General features: G+C 41.0%; 2 protein-coding genes across 3 annotated transcripts; both read left to right on the forward strand.

The window, feature by feature from the left end:
- Positions 1-419: 419 nt before the first annotated feature.
- On the forward strand, positions 420-4,652 carry bnip3la (BCL2 interacting protein 3 like a). Its single transcript, XM_031744353.2, has 6 exons — positions 420-563; positions 1,663-1,933; positions 2,028-2,109; positions 2,194-2,300; positions 2,412-2,561; positions 2,860-4,652. Exons 1-6 carry the CDS (start codon positions 512-514, stop codon positions 2,906-2,908), a joined length of 711 nt encoding a protein of 236 aa, XP_031600213.1. The 5' UTR covers positions 420-511; the 3' UTR covers positions 2,909-4,652.
- An 870-nt stretch (positions 4,653-5,522) lies between these two features.
- Positions 5,523-13,833, forward strand: dpysl2a (dihydropyrimidinase like 2a). Of its 2 annotated transcripts, XM_039620283.1 has the most exons (15): positions 5,523-5,951; positions 6,518-6,602; positions 8,432-8,520; positions 8,618-8,802; positions 8,974-9,138; positions 9,431-9,492; positions 9,624-9,704; positions 9,786-9,854; positions 9,946-10,066; positions 10,154-10,310; positions 10,566-10,707; positions 10,835-11,005; positions 11,671-11,850; positions 11,937-12,123; positions 12,207-13,833. In XM_039620283.1, the coding sequence occupies exons 3-15, from the start codon at positions 8,501-8,503 to the stop codon at positions 12,296-12,298; spliced, it is 1,632 nt and encodes a 543-aa protein (XP_039476217.1). In that variant the 5' UTR covers positions 5,523-5,951; positions 6,518-6,602; positions 8,432-8,500; the 3' UTR covers positions 12,299-13,833. The 2 variants fall into 2 exon arrangements, with proteins under 2 accessions (XP_039476217.1, XP_031599191.1); XM_031743331.2 differs by lacking the exon at positions 6,518-6,602.
- Positions 13,834-21,228: the final 7,395 nt, after the last annotated feature.

A 21,228-nucleotide genomic window follows, 5' to 3' on the forward strand; every position in this document is an offset into this window, starting at 1 on the left:
CCCTCATGCCACCCTAAGAAAATTTCTCTAGATCCGCCCCTGTAATTGGAGGCGACAGGACCAGCCTTATCAATGTTGTTAGTCTCATCTCAAACCTTGACTCAAGTGGCCAACACAGAAAGAAACAAAACAAAAACGAAAAAACACCCCAAAATACAACACAGTGCTTTATGATTTTACATCGGTTATAAATACACCGGATGCTATCAGAGAACTGATTTCTGTGTATACAATGGGACTTCATTTTAGTAGAAATATTTTTTACTTTCCCTCACGCCCAAAAAAAGGAAAAAAAGAAACATCTCTATTTTTATAAATCTCACAATTGTGTACATTATTAAAATCAGCTTTTAAATAACGCAGCCAAAAGAAGGTGGGGAAAAAAAGTAAAACGCCATCTCTGTTCTACAGCCAGCCTTTGTTGTCTGTTTGGACTCTGGACAGATCTAGCGCCTGCGCACTTGGAGGTTTGTCTGCGTGTCATGTTGAATGCTAAAACAGGATAGTCAACATGTCCACCGCGACGGCTCAACAAAACAATAACGAAGAGCCCGGGCTTCAGGGTACGTACCGTCCTCGGGTTTTCCCGGCTCCACGTCGCAGTCGTTACTTTATATGTTCGTAATGGACGCGTGTGTGTTTGAAAAATACCCCTACTGCGAAGGTTTTATTGTAAAAGTTATATCGAGGGTGGAATTTCCTCGTCGACTGGTAGGGGCGGGGCTATGTTGTTTGGCGTCACCTCAAATGAGCCAATGGCGTCTTAGAAAAGCTTTGATGGACGCGTCACTGGCCAATCATGTACAAAGATTGAAGCTGGGTGGGCTTCAGTAGCAATGAAAACAACTTTGAGGCAAAACACTGAATATTTTGGGGGATTTTTATGACTTCCTTTTTGTTAAATTATTATTTTCCTGTAATGGGCCGTATATGTTTGTGTGGGCGAGCTACTTCTTTACTCAAAAGCCCTTTGCACGTTTGATTAAACATCAAATCTAACCGAAGGCAGTGGTCGGAATTTTTACCCAACTGCCTGCAGGCAAACAGCTAAAAACATCTGAAACAACACTTAAGGTGTGCTCGCACTTGAAGCGACTAAAGCGCCATCACATTAGCTCTGGTAAAGAGAAAATCGGGATGTTCTTCGTCATGCGTGGCAGCACCACAGCTGGAACAGCGACATGTCTGGGCAAACTGTCTCACCCTGCGCTTTGTAGTTATGCAAGACTTCACATGGGAGCAACACTGATGGCAAATGCCTCTGTAAATGTGCAATCTATCATTTTTATGTCCATCCGCGAACCAAAAAAATACATCATGCTTTGTTTTCGCCAAACGGGAAAAGGGCGTCTCACTCTGTCACGTTGTGCGCTCACCCAAACCCGCAGGCTCCGAGAGATTACGCAACACCCTTCCGTCTGCTGATTAAAAAAAAAGAGTGCAGGCTGTTTATGGGGCAGTGGTACAAAGAAATGCGTGCCATCATGGATGCGGTGCACAGGCGGTTCATTTGAATTCGCAGAATCAGCGGTGCAGAAAATGTAGGTCAGCTGTTTCCATTTGAGGGTGTGCCTCTATGTGCTGTGTAATCAGCTGCGAGGTTTGTGCCTTATCACAGCAAGCTTACCTCCCTTGTGTCCTCTTGATCTTTATTTTACAAAGGGTCCTGGGTGGAGCTGGAGCTGAATGGGAATACAGCGGCCCAGGGGAGGCAGACCAACCTGCTAACGCCACCTGCTGCAGACCAAATAAACGCAAATGCTGGTATGAGTCAAACTCTGCAGACCTTGGAAGTGGTGCCTGAAAGTGATGAGACCCTAATTGGAGGACTAGAGCATGTGCCATCGTCCTCCTCTATCCACAACGGGGACATGGAAAAGATCCTCCTGGATGCACAACACGAATCCAGCCCAAGTAACTCCTCCTGCGATAGGTAGGAAGAAAAGCCATTTTTCAGTCTTCAAAGCCTTATATGTGTGTTTGTTATTCAGCAGGTTTTTTTTCTTACTCCACACATGTTGATTAAGCCCTCACAGGCCACCAAGTCCAGAGCAGGATGAGGGTCAGATTACATTTGATGTGGAAATGTCCAGCCCAAGAGGTAGTCAGGTAAAGCTATGAATTCAGCTCTAAAGTTTAAGACCCTTTAAAGTCTTTTTCATTGATCTAATCGCTTATCTTTTATATTTGCAGTCAGAGGAAGATTGTGCAGAGAAGGACAGAGAGGAAGACATTTTGATGAACAAAGAAGTAGACTGGGTTGCTGACTGGTCGAGCAGACCTGAAAACATTCCACCAAAGTAACCAGGCTTTCAGAACTACTTACTGATATAAGTCAGGAGACTGTCTTCAGCTGTGTTTTTCTTCTTTTCTGTTTTTTTAATAACCTGTCATTTCATTTTTCCTATCAGAGAGTTCCACTTTAGGCACCCCCGACGTTCCGTTTCTCTAAGTATGAGAAAGAGTGGAGTCATGAAGAAAGGCGGCATCTTCTCTGCCGAGTTCCTCAAAGTCTTTATCCCTTCCTTACTCATCTCACACATCCTGGCTCTTGGGCTTGGGTGAGTCAAAAGTCACGCCTCTCTACCATTGCTGAGCTTTTTGTTACACCAGCTGGAGTTTTCTCAAGTTGCCTTAATTATGTTTGTCTGCAACAATCATATCTAGAAGTTTTAGCCATTCAAAGAGACAGCTTCCATGTTATGTTTATAAAAGTGTATACCTTAATTTTAACCTATATGTTGTTATAAATGAGCATCATCATTTATCTAGTACTGCTGCAAAAATATTATTGTTCTTTTCCTTTTTTTCCAAACTGACTCAGTTTTGTTCCTTTTTTTCCTTTTTCCTCTTTCCCAGAGTGTACATTGGGAAGAGAATTGCAACAGCCGCCACCAGCTCCTACTGAGTAGAAAATAAAGCAGTGCCTAGATGTTCTCCCTTCTCCAAGTCACTCAGCCATCCTCGTGTGGTCAAGCTCTCTCTCTGCATCTGTTGTACACCCACACTTCCCTTCCGATCAGCATTAAAAATTATATTGCATCGTAGATGTAGTCGTACACATGATGTAACCGTGGTCGCGCTCTATCAGATTTTGACCGAGGACAACACTGTACACACAGTTGTCACAAACTTGAATGCAGTGGGTAACAAAGTCTGTTTCACCTGAAAAGTATTCGTCGTCTTTTCGACTAAAAAAATACCAGACAAGAGGATTCCAGGTGAAGTAGCTTCGGGGTTGTAGTTTCTTTACTTGCCTTGTTGTTAAGTTACAAGAAATTGGACTGCGTCTCTCCTCTGTTGTCTTGGTAATTAATATCTGCAAGAAACTAATTAATCGGCTCTGGGAACAAAAGGGACTTGAATCGCCTTAACTTATTGAGCTTAACATTAGAGGTGCAGCGAAAGGGTGGTGGTAGTAGGGGGATGTGTTACTGCACTGTGGGATCAGTTTTTAAATTCCACACATTTTTAATAACAGAAGTTATATCTTTTTGACCCCAGAGGGTTTAAAAGCTTTTTTGTTCTGAAGGTTGGAAAGCTTAAACATTTATCTTGTATGTAGCTCCAGAATTTTACAGAGGTAGTTGGAATATGCTATAATAGTGGCAACCTAAAGGCTGGAACGCAATATACCAGGCCATATGCTATTTTTATTTGTTTTATTGCCTACATATCTTCTTCTTTAACACATAATATAGCATCAGTGGCAAAGTGCCAAATTTGTATTCTTCACCACTGCACATCGGTGATTTATCTTGAGACTTTTTAATTTTCTTATATGTTTAGGTATTTAAAGATGTAGATGTGAAAAATTAATTTAAGCTGTGATCTGCCCCTTGTCATAGATACCTTTCGACATTGTATAATCTGTTTATACAGTGATACTAATGCGTATTATATCTCATGCATCGTGGCAGTGTAAGTAATGTGTTTTTGCTGTCGTTTAATTGAAGCTTCAGTGGCAGAAAGGATCGCCACAGAGGAGGAGGAGGGGGTTTCTAGGCGGGTCTCGTTTAAAAGTGTTATCGGACTTTAATCTGGATTTCACTGTACAATAATTTCATCTAGCGTACACTGTCTGTGTACCTTTTAAAGAAATGATTTTCTGGAGAAAATGCATGCATTTCTGGATATTGATGCTGATATGCTGGCTGGATTATTCTGTCAGTGTTTGTAAATGGATGACACCATAACAATATGGAAACATTGGCTATAACTTACAGTATTGGCTGTTGGCTGTGTTGGTTTGGAAGCACTCGTACTAACTCCTAAACTGTGCATGTGAAAACAGGCTTATGTACAGTTGATAAGTGTGCAATACTTGGAATTTTTGGAATATAAAGTTTGTACTGTATACAGTGGCTGATATGAAAAAAATACAAAGGAAGTAAATAGAGTTCCATAGAATTGAATTCATTTTTCAAGTATAAAAGGCACATATCATCACAATGGGCTTTCTGCACAGCTGAATAGTGAGCAGTGTGTTAAAACTTGAATGGACATTGTACTGAATACAGAGGCTGAAACAAATACAGCTGCTGTCTTTGGAAGTTCATTTACATTTCATCACCATTAAACAAAGCACTCAGCATAATAAGGATGAAAGTGAATGTGTGTGAATCCAAAATAAAATGTCTGTTGCTTCCTCATTTGTTGTTAGTAGTTCATTTAAAGAGGTTTCAGATGATCTTCATGAATGTGGACGTTTTAATTTGTATAAAAGATATGGTTATAGTTGTGCTTTTTATTAGCATTTCTACTCTTTAGTGCACCATTAATAACAGCGGTGAAGAAACACACTGTCAGATAGTTTGGAAGATGTCACTATAAGGTCTGTAGATTTAATGTGAAGACGCTAATTATTTTATCCCTCCTGAATTTGTAAGTTTGCTCACTTACATAGAAATGGAAGGAAGGAGGTAGTCGTCCAAGACGGTATGGTACATGGCCCCAGTGGCCCTTCAATGAGATGAAGTCATCCTGTACTGTCAGCAGAAACACAGCTCCAAAGCATAATGTTCCCACCCCTGTACTTGACTGTGGGTATGGTGTTCATTGGGTCATACTCGGCTTCCTCAACCATGCCAAAATGCTGAATTTTGGTTTCATCTGACAACAGCGCTTTCTCCCAAATTTTCGCTGACAAACTGGAAAACCTCAGACGAGTCTGTACATGAGCCATGTTATGGAGGGGGACATAAAAATTAGATACTCTTCATATTCGTTGCAAGTGAACAAACTTACAAAATTAGCAGGGGATCAAATAATTATTTCCCTCACTGTAGCTCTACTTGCTATAGTTATCAAAAGTTTATCCATACAACAATCAATGCATGGTATGCCACAAACTGTAAATCCAGTGCCAAAATGCTGTTGTGAGATGAGTAGCCTTTCATAGGAGCAGTTGTATAAACTGTTCAACTTCTAGATCAGGAGATTAATCATTTTGTTAAAGTACTTCTTTTATCCCCTGACGTGTCCGTCTAATCTAACAGGTTGTGCACAACATATTTCCCCTCCAAACAGCATCTATCACATCAGGAGAGAAACATGGAGCTAAGGCAGAGCAGGGCGGGGCAGTGCGCATGCGCCGTTCCTCATTGTGGCCCTCCTCTCCTTAGAGCTCGTCTGGGTTTCAGGGACCCGTTATAGGAGTAAATCAAGGTCTACTAGTGCGAGACAGAGGTACAACTTGTCGTTTTAGGGTGCTGTTTTTAGGCTGCACGCTGCGAACTTGACTTCATATATAGAGACATTTTCAGACAGAGGCATTGTTCTCTCAGGGCGTCGACTGGCCAACAAGCGGAGCATCCATTCATCCTTTCATTGGCAGCTGAGGTTTTCCAGTCTCGCTAGCTAGCGTTAGCCAAGAGGCAGGGGGCACCCGTGTCGGAGAGAGCTTCAAAATGTCGGGGTACCAAGGAAAGAAGAACATCCCACGAATTACAGTGAGTTTTGTTTCATTTTATCATATCTGTCCTGCAATGGAGGTGTATAAAGGGTGCGGTGAGCTTCACAGTTTAGACCAAAAGCTAGCCAGCGCTTATCCGCCGTATCCATCCATTTACACTGACGCTGTCACCACCACCAGCAGCAGCAGCAGCAGCCCAGCTCCACATACCGACAGCCTGGGATGGTAACCAGCTAGTGTGCAAGCCTTCTAACAATTCCTCATTTAAAATCTGGGTCTTACATTTTTTTCTCTGTAATGAATACTCAGATCAGCTCATTTAGCTGCCATTATTAGCCCTTATTCTCTCAGAGCATCCTTAGCCTGAAGGGTGTAGTTAACAGGTTTAGACACAGATTCCCTCACTGTGTCGTTTTTCATCTTCCACCTTCTATCCTCCAGCATCCACCATGCCTGCCCTCTTATGTGGAGTCTATGTGTGTTTTTTTGTTGTTTTTCTGTCTTGTTTATGGTTTAAAAAAATCCTGATTCATGTTCAGTCAAATATTGCTAAAGATCCTGATTTGCTAATATACATTAATTTTGCTTCGATTTATGGTGCAGCTCTTCACCCAGACCACACATAATCATTAGGGGGAATGCAGCAGGCTCTCTGTGATAGTTAAAAGAAGAAAACCTTCCTCGCAAAGTAGGTCATTGCACAGCTCCCATCCAAACCCTATGCTTTCATCATGCAGCAAGAGGGCTGATTCTGCAGCATATAGACTCAGCAGCTTTATGTTTGATCACTTAATCACATCAAAATCTTTTATGTACTGGCTGTGTTTCGTACAGATGGTTGTCAGGTCATTCGCAGGTCAATCCAGGGTCATAAACACACGAGTCTGACATCCCAGACACGCCATGCAGACAGCAGCAACTCTACAGCCAGCCTTTCCCAGGCTTTCACACTCAGTACAACACCACCTATTAGTCTGGAGTGAATGAACCAGATAGTTTCACTCTGCAAAGCTTTAAACAAAATGCCAAGGTTAGTCTGAAAAGCAGTAGCTGAATTTGTTCAAAGCACACTAAAGCAGGAATAACGGCAATCCTTTGAAGGATGTGCCTTAAGAGTTTCACAGCAACTTAACCTTCTCTGCTAGCACCATATTGAGGTGCAGCTGTTTGTCGCACAGCTTGATTTTGATTGAGGCTGTGTGTTCCTTTACAGAGTTTGGCTCTTGTGTAGGTCTTTTTTAATTTTTCTGTGTAATCTCTAACTGTGTCATATCCGTCAATATCCAGAATTTGTCTGTTAATACTTGATTCATGGTTATTACACAGTAATATTAAAAGAGACGTGCCAACGACTTTTGTCTTTATTTAAAAAACAAAACACAAAACTAAGATTAGGGTCCAACAAATGCTTTTTATTTAACACAATGACTTAAAATTATGACATATCCTCTGATATAGTTTTCCTTTCAGACATACCAAAGTGAAACAGAGTACCCTTTTTTAGCTGGTTGCTGTGTTTGTGCATTTTAAGGATGTGTTGCCAGCAGGGAAGTTCCATAGCGCCATCTGTTGGACAAACTATGCAAACAAATAATTGAAGGGTGTTTCTTCCATCTCTTCTTTGCTTTTTAACTTTAATATATCCGTCATTCTAAATGCTGAAACGATGGATCAGCAAATAGCTCATATTTCCGATAGTTTCGGTTTGCCAATATTCAGGCTACCCAATATATTTGTGTGGTAATTGTCTGATAATTGATGCATAAAAGATGAAGACGTTGCTTTTTCTTAATTTGGGGTGTATGGTAATGATCAGCATCTAATATATAATTTAGATGTTGGCGCATTCATTTTGGAAGTTGAGGACTACATTTGATATTGTATGTGTATACTGTGAGCTCAGCACACTGGTTGCTGACCACTCGGGCACAGAAAGGACACAGGTTAAATGACCCACTTATGTCAGCGCAGTGGTCTGTGAGATCATGTCAGCCATGCCCTGTACAGTTAAAGCTTCCTGCAGTCTGTAAAGCTGGACACACTGAGTGTTTCCTGCTGTGAGTTTTGCTGCAAAACGTTTTTTTTTTTTCTATCTTCGGAGACCCCAGAAAGCCTTTAGGAGAAGTAGGCCAGCCTGTTATGCTTTCCTTTCATCTCATTCAGGTGGAGGTAATTGTGTCACTCAAGAGCCTGCACTAAGAATCTTTCCCTCTCTTCAAATGATGTGTCTGTTATGCATGAATAAGTCAACTAAATTAATCCTAGTCATCATTTAGACAGGTTGAACATTTGTATGGATCAAGCCATGCTTTGTATGAGGCTTTGAGCAAACTGGGAAATATACAGAGCTTTAGCTTCGGTCACTCTTCTTTTCTAAAACTGTGGTTTTTTTCCTTTAAAGTGGGTAAAAGATTTTCTGTTGAGTCATGGATCAAACTGCTGGCTGCTGGAAGTTAAAATAAAATATTTATTGCTTGGTTTAGCTAATGCTGAGAAAATGCTGTCTCATCCTTTCAGAGTGACCGCCTTCTGATCAAAGGGGCGAAGATAGTGAACGATGATCAGTCGTTTTTGGCTGATATCTACATGGAAGATGGAGTCATCAAGTAAGTCCTTCTTTTTCTGCTTTTGCTTTTTGTAACAGATGACTTCATTCACTTCTTTATGCCTGATTTTTTTCTTCTTTTTGTTTGTCTCATTGAGGCAAATTGGAGACAACCTTATTGTTCCTGGGGGAGTTAAAATCATTGAGGCTCATGGAAGAATGGTGATGCCCGGGGGTATTGACGTGCACACCCGATTCCAGATGCCTGACCGAGGCATGGTGGCTGCAGATGATTTCTACCAGGGCACCAGGGCGGCCCTGGCTGGGGGGACAACCATGATCAGTATGTAACATATCAGACAGACTTGCTTGCGTGTTTTCAGCCAGTTTACACATAGAGCGATGTTGTTTTGGGGATTATGACATTGCAGATGTGAATGCCATCAAGCGTATGATTTAATTTAACAGTTTGCTTGTGCACATGAAATCAGACCTGCTTGTTTGTATTCTATAGTTGACCATGTGGTGCCGGAGCCTGGCGTCAGCCTGGTTGCTGCCTTCAAACAGTGGAGAGAGTGGGCTGACAGCAAGTCTTGCTGTGACTATTCTCTGCATGTGGACATCACAGAGTGGAACAAAGGCAACCAGGAAGAGATGGAGACTTTAGTGAAGGATCACGGTATGTAGTCGGAGTTGTAGTCAGCTCATGTCTCCCACATACAGCTCAAAATCTTAGACTTACCTGACTTTTTACTGGGATGGTGAAATGTTGCCATTTCCCTGTTGTAAAAAGTGGTTCTCTGACTGCGTAGGAAAGAAAATCAACCTGCAATAATCTAAAATTTTTGCTGTGCAATTTTTTTTTATCCTTTTGGTTTTTTTACTTCTTCCCTTCGCTTTGGGTTTTTCCCTCTTTTGCTCTCTTTATTCCACCTTTTGGCTGTTTTCTCTCATAAGTTTTCTTCCTTCAGGTGTCAACTCTTTCCTGGTCTATTTGGCTTATAAGGATGTTTTCCAACTTTCTGACTCTCAGGTATGCTTGGCTGCTGGGATCTCTGCTGAGTCGTCTGTCACAGCACATGTTTTGTAGGCTTTTAGATGTCTTTGGTATAAATGACCCCCACCCCTCAATGAGCTTGACCACTTTTATCCATGTTCTTGTAGATCTACGAGGTATTCAGTGTCATCAGAGATCTGGGAGCCATCGCCCAGGTTCATGCTGAGAATGGAGACATCATTGCAGAGGTAACGTAGCCCCTTATGAAGTCGGTGATGTCAAACCAGATACTTCAATATTGGATGGTAATGTTTTTGTGGATGTTTTAGGAGCAGAGACGTATTCTAGAGCTGGGGATCACAGGGCCTGAAGGTCACGTGCTCAGCCGCCCTGAGGAGGTAAGACTGATGACGTCTAAGAGTGACAAGCGACAGCCTGAATACAGTGTGGAACAGAAGAATCACCCGTGTCTCACCTCATTATCCGCAGGTGGAGGCCGAGGCGGTCAATCGTGCTGTCACCATCGCCAATCAGACCAACTGTCCCCTCTACATCACCAAGGTGATGAGCAAGAGTGCTGCTGATGTCATTGCTCTGGCCAGAAAAAGGGGTAAGAAGAGAAACTTATAAAAAAATTTTTTTACTCTGCTTGTATTCCTGACATGTAGCGTTGACATCATCCTGTCTGCTCCTGCAGGTGCTGTGGTTTACGGAGAGCCCATCTCTGCTAGCTTGGGCACAGATGGTACTCATTACTGGAGTAAGAACTGGGCCAAGGCAGCAGCCTTTGTCACCTCTCCACCACTTAGTCCTGATCCAACCACCCCCGACTACCTCAACTCTCTGCTGTCATGGTAGGTGCTCTAAGCTAGGACATAAACAGCTGTAACGCAGTGATTTGACAGATGTTACAGCTGCATTTGAATGTTCAGCTGTATCTGTAATCACATTTATTATCGAACACCTGATGACACCAGATAATCGTAACATTTCTATGAGCAGCCTTAATAAAAATCTGTTAAATTTCAAAAATTTTCGGATGAATTAATCTAAAATGGCACATTACACATCACACACATGAAGGATATCTCGCTTTGTTTCTTATGTAGCGGGGACTTGCAGGTGACCGGAAGTGCTCACTGTACTTTCCACACTTCTCAGCGTGCGGTAGGCAAAGATAACTTCTCCCTCATCCCTGAGGGAACCAATGGCACCGAGGAGAGGATGTCCCTAATCTGGGACAAATGCGTGGTGAGCTTCATGTGACCCACTTTTCACGCATTCCAGAAAATTTGGAACATAAAGCAAAATCCCCGGCAAACCTCTCCGCGTGTTTACACTCACTGAAATTAAGCGATTTGTTGTCGTGTCGCTAAAGGTGACCGGAAAGATGGATGAAAACCAGTTTGTGGCAGTGACCAGCACTAACGCGGCCAAGATCTTCAACCTGTACCCTCGCAAAGGCCGCATCGCCGTGGGGTCCGATGCCGACCTTGTGTTGTGGGACCCAGACGTCACTAAGATCATCTCAGCTAAGAGCCACAACCTGGTCAGATGTTTACATAGCTTGTTACAACTCTTGATTCCCAATGTATTTAGTCATTTGTGTGTCTTATGCATAATGTGACCTAATTCTTAAGCTGAAATGCTCTTTGCATGCTGAGCCTGGTCCATGTTAGCAAGTGAGGTACTAAAATGGTATTAACACGCAGGAGTGACAATAGATAGAGAATAACAAGGAATCTGAGTGAAAAATAAGCTTCAAATATATCCTCTGTTTGATTATGCAGATTTTAAATTTAAAGAAAGACTTGTTGCACTTTTCACTATACTAAATGGCATCATGTTAACTGTTTACCCCTTGAAGCCGACTCGGAGTAACCTTTGAAGCTCTCAGCTGAGGGCTTTCTGTCATACTTCAGTCGTGCTTATAGATCAGAACGACTGGGTCTGCATCAGAAGTAACTCTTAGAAAAACCTGGAAACCACATCTTTATTGATATATACTGAAACTCATCATTAAGGGTACAGAGGAAGTTGTCAAATGGTCGCCTTTCTGAGGGAAAGGATTAAAGCAGGCAAAAAGAAATAGATATGATGCAATATAAGATATCAGGGAAATGTACTTTTGCTTCTGTACCTCAGATATTTATTTAGGACTTTTAAAAGATTTCTGCTAATCTTGTAAAACAATCAAACCTCGTCTTGTCCAAGGCTGTGGAGTACAACATCTTCGAGGGGACAGAAGTGCGTGGAGGTCCTCTGGTGGTGATCAGCCAGGGAAAGATTGTGTTGGAGGAGGGCAGCCTTCACACCACGGAGGGCTGTGGGCGCTACATCAGCCGTAAACCCTTCCCGGACCACGTTTACAAGAGGATAAAAGCTCGCAGCAGGGTGAGTCCTGTGTGTGTATCTAAGGAGCAGCCACAGCTGCGGAGACCTCATTCTTATAATACGAATGACCGTGTTATTATGTTTAGCTCACAGAGCTGCGAGGAGTCCCAAGGGGTCAGTACGATGGGCCAGTTTGCGAGGTGACTGTGACTCCCAAGGTGATGTCCACAGTTTCCTCGGTGAAGACTTCCCCTGCCAAGCAGCAGCAGCAACAACAGCAGTTTACTCACCAGCCTGTGCGCAACCTTCACCAGTCTGGCTTCAGTCTGTCTGGTGAGTCAGAACACCTGCTAGTTTGCCTTTTTTCACAGCTGGCCATTTAGATTGTCTAATATTTTATTAAAAAATATTTTTAGGTGCCCAAATTGATGACAACGTTCCTCGTCGCACCACTCAACGCATCGTGGCTCCTCCCGGTGGAAAAGCTAACATCACCAGCCTCGGCTAAGCACTTTTTCTCCACATAGCCAGGGAGGGGGGTTGCAGGGCCACACGGGACCAGAGGCTGCTCTTACAAATGTCACGTCCCTTTGCTGATCACCTCTGACTCCCCTCTGCAGCCCACACCATTTATTAATATTCACACATACCACCACGTCACCTCATGCAAAGAAAAAAGAAAGCACTATTCCATTTCGCTTCACCGTCTCGAGATATTTAAATACCGAGGAAGGATCAAGTGAATTGAAGCAGCTCTTTTTTTTTTAATGCTGTTTTCACGGCAAGTTTGATTATTGATGAAATTAATTTGTTTACATTTTTTGTATATTTTCAGCTGCATGTGATTGTTTATTTGCCCTCTTGGCTCAATAAGCTGACCCAAAAGTCATCCCAAGGAATATTTTAGCAACAGGAACTTTTGGCGGTTGATCATCTTCGTTTTCCACATATTAGAATGTTTTGGTGGTTGTCAGACTGCCATCTTTAGCTGAAAGTAGAGCCTCTGTTGCCACCGTTAACAATGCTGTTTCTACTGTTATGAGACTGTTTGTTCAGAAATGAGAAATTAGATAGTAGAATATGGTTTTGAATAACACCTCAAGTCTGCAGTATTTGAATTTATGCTTGGTTTTAAGTTTAAGCCATGTATTGAGCTGAGCAATTCACCTATGTCTTCCTTTAGTGATATAGTTGCACTCTGTTTCCTTTTTAAAAAAAAATATAGTTCTATTGATGTTTTATGTTTTAACATTTTTAAGTCATTTTGGAAAACGCTGACTGCACTGAAAGGAAAAGAAAAGGGTATTTTTAGGGTTAAACCACTCATTTTGCTTCACCCCGGGGGAGAAATTGCTAGCGTTCTGCCTGAGAAACACACTCTTCCCTCATTTCTTCCTCGCGTTTTTTTCCCCTCATGTTGGTTGATAGGTTGTCTGGGCGAAAAGCTTCCAATAATAGCAACACTGGATGTGGTTAAGGATATAGTCAGTCGAAGAAGCTCGATTGGAAGGTTTGCCCACAACCTCTCTGCACCTGGTGCTATAAATATATATATAAAAATATATATGACCATTGCTGTATATGTGCAGATGATGTCACAGCAGTCGTGTAAGCTTTGTAATAACAGCAGCCGGGGTCGAGTCACCAGTTACCCAGTTTTAACAGAACACGTTTTGCACCTGTAACAATCCAAATGGTTAAAACTGTATGTGAGCTTGCAACTTTTTATTTGTAACAGATTTGTCTGTATGTTTTAGGATATGTGTTGAAATACTTGCCTGCCTGTTCTGTAAAGATATTGATAGCACACTGTATCTATGAAGGCTCTTTAAAGATGTGAAACGATGATTTGTTTTTTGAGACCTGATGAAAAAAAGAAATGCTTCTGTATGTACATGAAACCCCCCACACAGTGTGCTGATGATGTGTCCACTGTTCTCGGTGTTAGTGTTGTGAATGAATTACCGGGTATATCGTTTTCCTTCCTCTCTATCTATCTGCCTGACGTTGTCAACACCAGATTCACTCAAGCTAGTAACCGTATCGGTCACACAGCGTTGTGCAGCCATACTGTAAACACTGGATTTTTTTCCCCCCTCCTCATTGCCTTGTCAAAGTGTAGGTTTTGTATGCCGAGCTATAATGTGAAGTGATTTACATTTGGGAAACTTTCTTGATAATGGTCATTGGGTTGTAATGTTGAGCACTGTTGTTTGCCCTTCTCCACCTAGTGTGATACTACTGCTCATGTATGTTTTGTAGGATACCAGAGTTTGGGAGCAAATCATCGATCCTGTCAGCATTTGGTTGTGTTGACTTCAGTGGATTAAAATAATAAAAATAAAACCTGTGGTACTGACTTCTTTCTTTTTTCTAATAAACTTCATAGGTGGGAGTCTATAATGTGTCAACTGCTTAGACTACCAGTCAGCTTATAATTAAGATGGAGAAAGTGCTGCTGTCTTCTTCTTGCTTCCTTTAGGAGTCACCACAGTGAGTCATCTGCCTCCATCTCACCCCATCCTAAGCATCCTCATCTCTCACCACAACCATCTGCATGTCCTCCTTTACTACATACATCCTCTTTTCCTCCTGCCTGGCAGCTCATGGCAGCAAATCCATGATTTTATTGCTGTAGGGGGCATTCTTTCTTCTTTTCTTTTATGCATAAAGTAAATATGCATTTTTAACTTCATGCATAAGTGTTATTTCATAACAATGCATAAAATATTTAGTTAGACAACTATTTTTTAAAGTTTTCAGGATGGAAAGAATCCTTACTGGAGGTAGAAACAAAGCCAGACACCAAATTGTTTCGACAACAAAAGCTTCTTCCTCGATTTTTTTTTTTAAATCATGAACTGCTTTCAGTTATCAATAGAAAATCAGGTATTGTAAGTCAGTTCACTCACTTATCCAAAACAAAGTAGAGATCAAAGCCTCCAAAGCACGAGGATGACTGAGGCTGCCTCCTGTCCTGATTCGGTCCAGCATTACCAGCAGTAAGAACGACCAGCGCAGTCCCAAACACCACTGGCAACCAGGAGCTTCTCTTCCAGCACAAAGGCATTATTCCAGAAAAAAAAAAGTCTCATAAACATCAGATGATGACGAAAACTGGCATCAGTTGTTTTCAAAATTTTAATCCTCCCTGCAGAAACTTCTTTGAGTTCTCCACAGATGCCTGAAGCATAAAAAGCAATGATCCAATGGAGAGCAACGAGCTTAACTCAGAGGGTGAAGAGGAGGAGAGAGACAAAGCACGAGTGCTGTGGAGCTCACTGTTGTTGGTCTCTGTCATCAGTGGTTCCAAGAAGAACTAAAACTAGCAACACATTTAGGTAACTACTGCATAACTGTGAAGACCAATTTTTAATTTCTATGAACAAAGTTCATTCATCACACTTGAAAAAGTTGAAGTAGCAGCATGGTAAACACTTCTCCCCACACTTGTCACCTTGCTAAATAGAGGCAAGCCCTGAAAGCCCCTAGAGTCTCACATTTCAGTCTCAATACTCATTTACCAGAGCACAAAGAGAGTTTATGGGCTAAGTTATCAGAGGCATAGATCTGTTTGGGTAGTATAGGGGTGTGAGTCTGAAGCTGAATGTGTGCATCACACGTTCCAGAAGTGTGAGAGATAGTTACCTTGACATTAGATTAGATGTTCCTAATGGCTTATGCATGAAGGCATGCAGACTGTTATCACTGTTGCTGAATGAACATCAGTGAGCTGCTGAATCACAAACTTTTTGGATGCATGTATCACATTGCAAGCCATTAAACATGCACCAAAGGACCAATATTGATGGTAACAGTTAGCTTTAAGTTCCATGCTTTTTTTCACCAATTTAACGTTTATAATGGGTGTCTATGGGACAAAATGTTTCAGTGTGAGGACCATCTGCCACAGTGAAAGAAATCAAAAGAGTCATCTTAGAAATGTATCTTTTAACTGTTGCTGTCCACAGTTTTCACTCTACAGCCATCATTTTACCCTCAAAACGAAGCCATCATTGTCCACTTTCCAACTCTGCGTCTCTCAAAGCTAAGAGATGTAAACTTTTTGAGCTGGGTGGATCAAAGTGTAGGGAGCACCTTCTAATGGAGCCATAAAGATATACTGTATTTTCAGTGAGGAGCTTGTCTCGACAGCAGGAAAGACCCCACTATTTAAATCACTGCTGTGACCAGATGTTTGACACCAGGAAAATACAAAACACACTGTTGTGTAGACCAAGTCCTTGGGACCCTCATGGTTCAAAAAGTATTTTGATCATAGTTACGGTCTTGGATAATTTTCCAAGAATTATTTGAGATTCTTGAGTTCAGACATTTAATTCCACTCTCCCAGTGATTTAATGAATATAAGCTTTCAATATTCATTCTGTTTTCTAGTATGGGGTTAATCTTCTTTTGTCATTAGACAGTTTTTCTTACGTACATTTTCAAGATGTTCAGCTAGTTTGTTCTTCTGTGTGAATTTCAGTTGTGCACTTTGGCTGTCAGGTGAATGACTCGGTGTATTTCACATCATTAAACATGTTTTCCACCAAAGATTCAGCAATTATAAAAATTCAGCTCAAACCATTCAGCTATTAGTATTTACACTGCATTTTCTACAGGAAATGCATCCTCTAGTTTTATTTACCAGTTTCAGTTAGTGTTGTTGACATGTTAGGAGTTAGAATAAGTTCAAATTCTTTATAAATATTAACATCAGTATGTTATGTTAACAACACTTACTGGACTTGTGGAGGTATTTTGAGAACCGTAAGAGACTCTTATAAACATCTGAAAGAAAATCATCTTTAATCATAGATGGAGACTCGTGCAAAAAATATTTACGAGCTTTTAAAATTTGATTTCAGTTTCTCTGTCAGTCAGTTTCTTTGGGTCTGACACAGCAACAGCACAGAATTTTTAATTTTTGGAAGAAGTCTTTTTTCTTCTTCTGTTTGATTTTAAGGTCTTCAGACTTCTCTGTCTCAGCTGTCTCAGACATGGATGCAGTTTCAGCAGAAAGTTCCTCACAGGGAACATTAGGCACTGGCAAACTTTCAGAAAGGAGCTCCTCACTGGGAAGAACATTCAACACTGGCACATTTTCAGAGGGAAGTTTATCAACTGGTGGAACATCGGGCGTTGAAGGACTGTCTGAAGGAGGTTCTTCATTGGGAAGAATATCAGACATTTGCAGACACTCAGACAGAGGTTCTTCATTTGGAAGAACACGAAACATTGGAAGACTTGAAGGGGGCTTAAAGATATTGGATACGAGATTCTTTGCTACATCAGCAATCGTCTTGAGCAGCACTGGTGCAAAGTTTGCAATGTTGTTAAGTAGAATTTCTTGAGGGTATTCTTCTCTGATTTCTCTCAGGATGCTCTGGACCATGTCATCTCTGATGGAGCGGGAGAAGATGAACTGGCTCTCCGTGCTGTGACAGTTTTGGAGACGTGATCCAGAGTGGCCTTGGTGAGGCCAACTCTGTAAGGCCATGTTCAACAGGGGGCAAAGAGGAAGCTCCCAGAAGCCCTGCAGGACGCAGGGAACTACCTCTATCACCACCTCTATCACCACCTCCTGTGCAGTGAGCAGTTTGGTGTTTTGTGGTTCCTGCTGCTTGTCTTTAAGGATTTCAACGTAATCCTTCACCCTGGTGAGGAGTTTAGGTGTTCTGTAGAATAAGGTTATACAAATGATCTTTTAAACATATTTAAAGCACCACAGAAATATTTAAAGACTGTAGCTGGACTGTTAATTGTATGTCAGATGTGACCCACTGAAATGAAAGGAAATTAAGGAGGTATGGCCTCTGGAAATTTAACGAGCATCCGGGGCTTGAAATTCTATATCCTTCATTTTATTAATATTGTTCACTGCCCATACCTGAAACAGAAAACACATTTACAGTGCAGTTTTGTTTAGAGGTTATGTAAAAAAAAATCTCCAAATTACTACAAGTCTTGTGAGTTTTCTAGACTTACCAGTTTCATTTTTTTCCAGACTGTAAAATTACACCATGTGTTTAAAAAAATGCATAAATAAAACCTGGCTGCTCGTTTGATTACAGAGGACTCCAGCTGTGTGGCTCACGTAGTGTCTGTCTTTTGGGAAAATCAGGCCGGTGTAATTTAGGTGAATTTCACAACGTCTCACACACTCATCTGTGTTTTCCAGCGGTCTTTGTCATAATTTAACAGCATAATCAGATATGATGTTATATGGCAATAAAATAGCTCATGCAGTGAATAAGGGGTAACACCCTTTAAGGATGATAAGCAATGCTTCACTTACTCTTAGTTAGGGTGTCGTTGATTCGAAAGCTGCACAGCACTTTGTCAACATTTCGGTCGTGAAGGAATCCACTTCCTCTCACCACCACTTGGAAGGACTCTGACAAGGCGAAGAAACACATTATGTCACCTCATCTATAAAATATTATTGAAAATAAATGAAGTTATTTCCTCTTCTTTGGTCCAAAGTAATCCCAAGCAGCAGTTTACATACAGTCATGTTGAGCATGAATGTTGGGGAAATTTGGAGCTTTTAATAATTTCTTTCAGCAGTTTTTTTTCCAGGGGGAAATTAGTTTAAAACAAGAACTGGGTGTGCAAGTTGGATTTTCTCTAATCCACACAGGGTCAAGTGTGGATTCCCCTCAGATGAGAGGAAAATGGTGTTCAGGAAGATCCAAGCCTGCCATGAACTGGAAACTACGACAAAAACTCCCTTCACTGTCCCAGTAAACTGAAGTTCACACTGCTTATTATTAGTTTAAGATGTAATGAAAACATTGCGTCACTTACCCATTTTCCCCTCACTGCATGACACCACACTCACATTGATAACAAAATGGGTGATGACGTCATAAAAAATGATGTCATCCCCCATTTGTCCAGTGTATCTGCTATTTCCCCTCTCAGCATGTCCAGACTTCTCAACCTGAGTTGTCCCTCTGAGATATTCTGTCTAATCTCGACCATCCTGGTCGCTCTGACTTTGCCTCATCTCTTTTTGTCAGTGTCACCATCTCCTATCCATACACCATAGAAGGTCTCACTACCATCTTGTAAACCTTCCCTTTCACTCTTTCTGCTATCCTTCTGTCACAAATCTTCTGTAGTGCTCTTTCTCAGCGTGAAGCCATGCTGCTGCTCGCTAATTGTCACATTTTTCCCATATCTCCACAGTACAGCTCATCAGCTTTATCCCTCTGTAGTCACTACAGCTCTGTGGAATCCAATCCACCCACCACAGTAATGCTAAACACCCCCAACAGTTTATCCATGCATCAAGTATCCTGTGTTGATCTTGAAATTGTTAATTAATGACTTGCTACACAAAAATTCTGTACATGTGTTATAATTCATCCAACTACAGCAGCCTGTATTATAACACAATGTATTTTCATTGTTACACAGTCTTACATACTGTGCATACTTTATATGTATTTTTCTTAAGCTTAGTAAAGACCATTTAATTTAAATACTAATGATAGTATAGTTATGGGAAAACATTTGCACTGTTGCAAACAAATATTTGCTTTGCAATTTGACAGAAAAACAGATTAAATAATAAACTCTGATTAGATTTAGCACTCAAGCTGAGGCCAAAAAACTGTGTGTGCAACAGTTCACCTGTCTCTGCTGCAGGAAATTAGATTATGAGTCACCGCTGGGTTCTGACTGACGCTATTTCGTTGTGTGGGGAATAATCGATTGAGTATTTCACATGCAAAGATGGGTGCAACTGCCTTCCTTTGCAGACGAACAGCGGGGGTCCCAGCTGTGTGACTGTTAATAAAGACTTCTAATAAAGTCAAACAGCTGGATGCAACAAAAACACCTCAGGGTAACATTTTGTCAAACTAGGATTAGGCTACAGTCACTGGAGAGTCTCATTAAACAGCCTTTCACAGGCAGGTCTGTGCCAGCACTGGCAAATCAGACATCTTTAATTTAATTAATTACATTTAATTAAAATTAATTTTAGTTTAGTTGAGTTCTTTTTTTATTTTATTTTATTTTGTATTATCTGGGGTCTATTGTGTCTGATGCTAAGACTAAAATATGCTGTTTGACCCAAACATTAATTCATTATGGACTGGCTTTAAGCGTTTATTACTATTATTTTTATTTATTTATTTATTTATTTTTAACTCAGTGTGAGATTTATTTCAGCAGTATAAGAAGGCAAAAGCTTGTGACACAGAGAGAGTTGGCAAACCTGCCTTGCATTTGGTGTGAAAATAAACACCGTCCATCTTCTGTTCATAAAAATATTATTAGAATGTGACTTTGAGGGCTCTTTAATAACAGGGGTGCAATTTTCTAGATAATTAATTAATATTAATAACAATGATTTGTAATTAACATGAATATTTCTCACTCTATCATAATTAAAAATGATTTTTCCTTCAGCTTGTTTTTGTCTTGTTACTTTTACTTAAGTAAATCCCCTGATTAAAATATCCTGAAAGGAATAAACTGTAATTGATTCACTGGGACTAGTGCTTTTATATATTGTACCATCGTTTCCAGGGACTTTTTTAAGGATGTGCAACTCTGTAACAATCCTTTGCAATAGGTTTTAATATGTGGAAGTGCATGCAGAGAGGCAGTGAGACACTAGGTGGAGCCACAGGGTTGTGGTTCTCACTCTCCTTCTATGTTCTAGCTCCTCAGTCGCTTCCAGCAAAAATGAACCGAACATGACATGTCCGTCACACTGAATGCTCACATCAGTTAAAAACTTCTGTGATTATGTAGAGTGAAGCCCCTGGCTGTTTGACAGTTGTCCAATTAGGACTTAGCATGATGAGCACTCTGATTAAACCGGAGAGGGGAATCCTATTATGTCAACATCTTCACCCACTGATGAAAGCTTTAGAAAGGAAGAAGAAGAAAAAAAAACATCAGGAAGTTTACAAAGCTACACCCTCTTGGGGAAGTGCAACCATGAGTCATCAGCAGCACTTGCTTTGCTGTCAATCCAGTGAAACAGACAGTGCTATTATAAGACCACAATCCCTCCCAGAATTGATTTGTCATGACCACAACATCATCCACAAGTGAGTGAAGGCAGTAAGCCTTACATTTATTCCCTCTTTAGGTTCAGTGATTGTAGTGATTGTCTGCACTTTTTTTTCAGTTTATCAGCAAATGCACAATAAAGAATAGATGGCATACCCTGGAATTTAACCCTGAATACGCGGTGTTAGGCTGCTGGATAAAAACAGTGGGTGTTTCTGGTGAAACAGAGGAGAATCGCTCTTAATCTGCTCCACTCTGCGTTTGACTCCCACAACCCCTAAGATCTAATTATAGTATTCATTGCAGCGATTGCATTTGGAAGATGGTATAACTTTATAAAGCGCTGCACACAGGTATTTTGCTGGCTGAGATTTTTCTTTATAATCCCAGGGCTCTATG

This window comes from Oreochromis aureus, linkage group 12 (assembly GCF_013358895.1).
Source record: "Oreochromis aureus strain Israel breed Guangdong linkage group 12, ZZ_aureus, whole genome shotgun sequence".
Lineage (NCBI taxonomy): Eukaryota > Metazoa > Chordata > Actinopteri > Cichliformes > Cichlidae > Oreochromis > Oreochromis aureus.

Bases quoted from the DNA above. Each gene is read 5' to 3' on its own strand.
- dpysl2a (XM_031743331.2), top strand. From the start codon at position 5,910: ATGTCGGGGTACCAAGGAAAGAAGAACATCCCACGAATTACA. The intron at 9,493-9,623 runs GTATGCTTGGCT...ATGTTCTTGTAG, and splicing joins TCCAACTTTCTGACTCTCAG to ATCTACGAGGTATTCAGTGT. The intron at 9,705-9,785 runs GTAACGTAGCCC...TGGATGTTTTAG, and splicing joins ATGGAGACATCATTGCAGAG to GAGCAGAGACGTATTCTAGA.
- bnip3la (XM_031744353.2), top strand. From the start codon at position 512: ATGTCCACCGCGACGGCTCAACAAAACAATAACGAAGAGCCCGGGCTT. The intron at 564-1,662 runs GTACGTACCGTC...TATTTTACAAAG, and splicing joins CGAAGAGCCCGGGCTTCAGG to GGTCCTGGGTGGAGCTGGAG. The intron at 1,934-2,027 runs GTAGGAAGAAAA...ATGTTGATTAAG, and splicing joins AGTAACTCCTCCTGCGATAG to CCCTCACAGGCCACCAAGTC.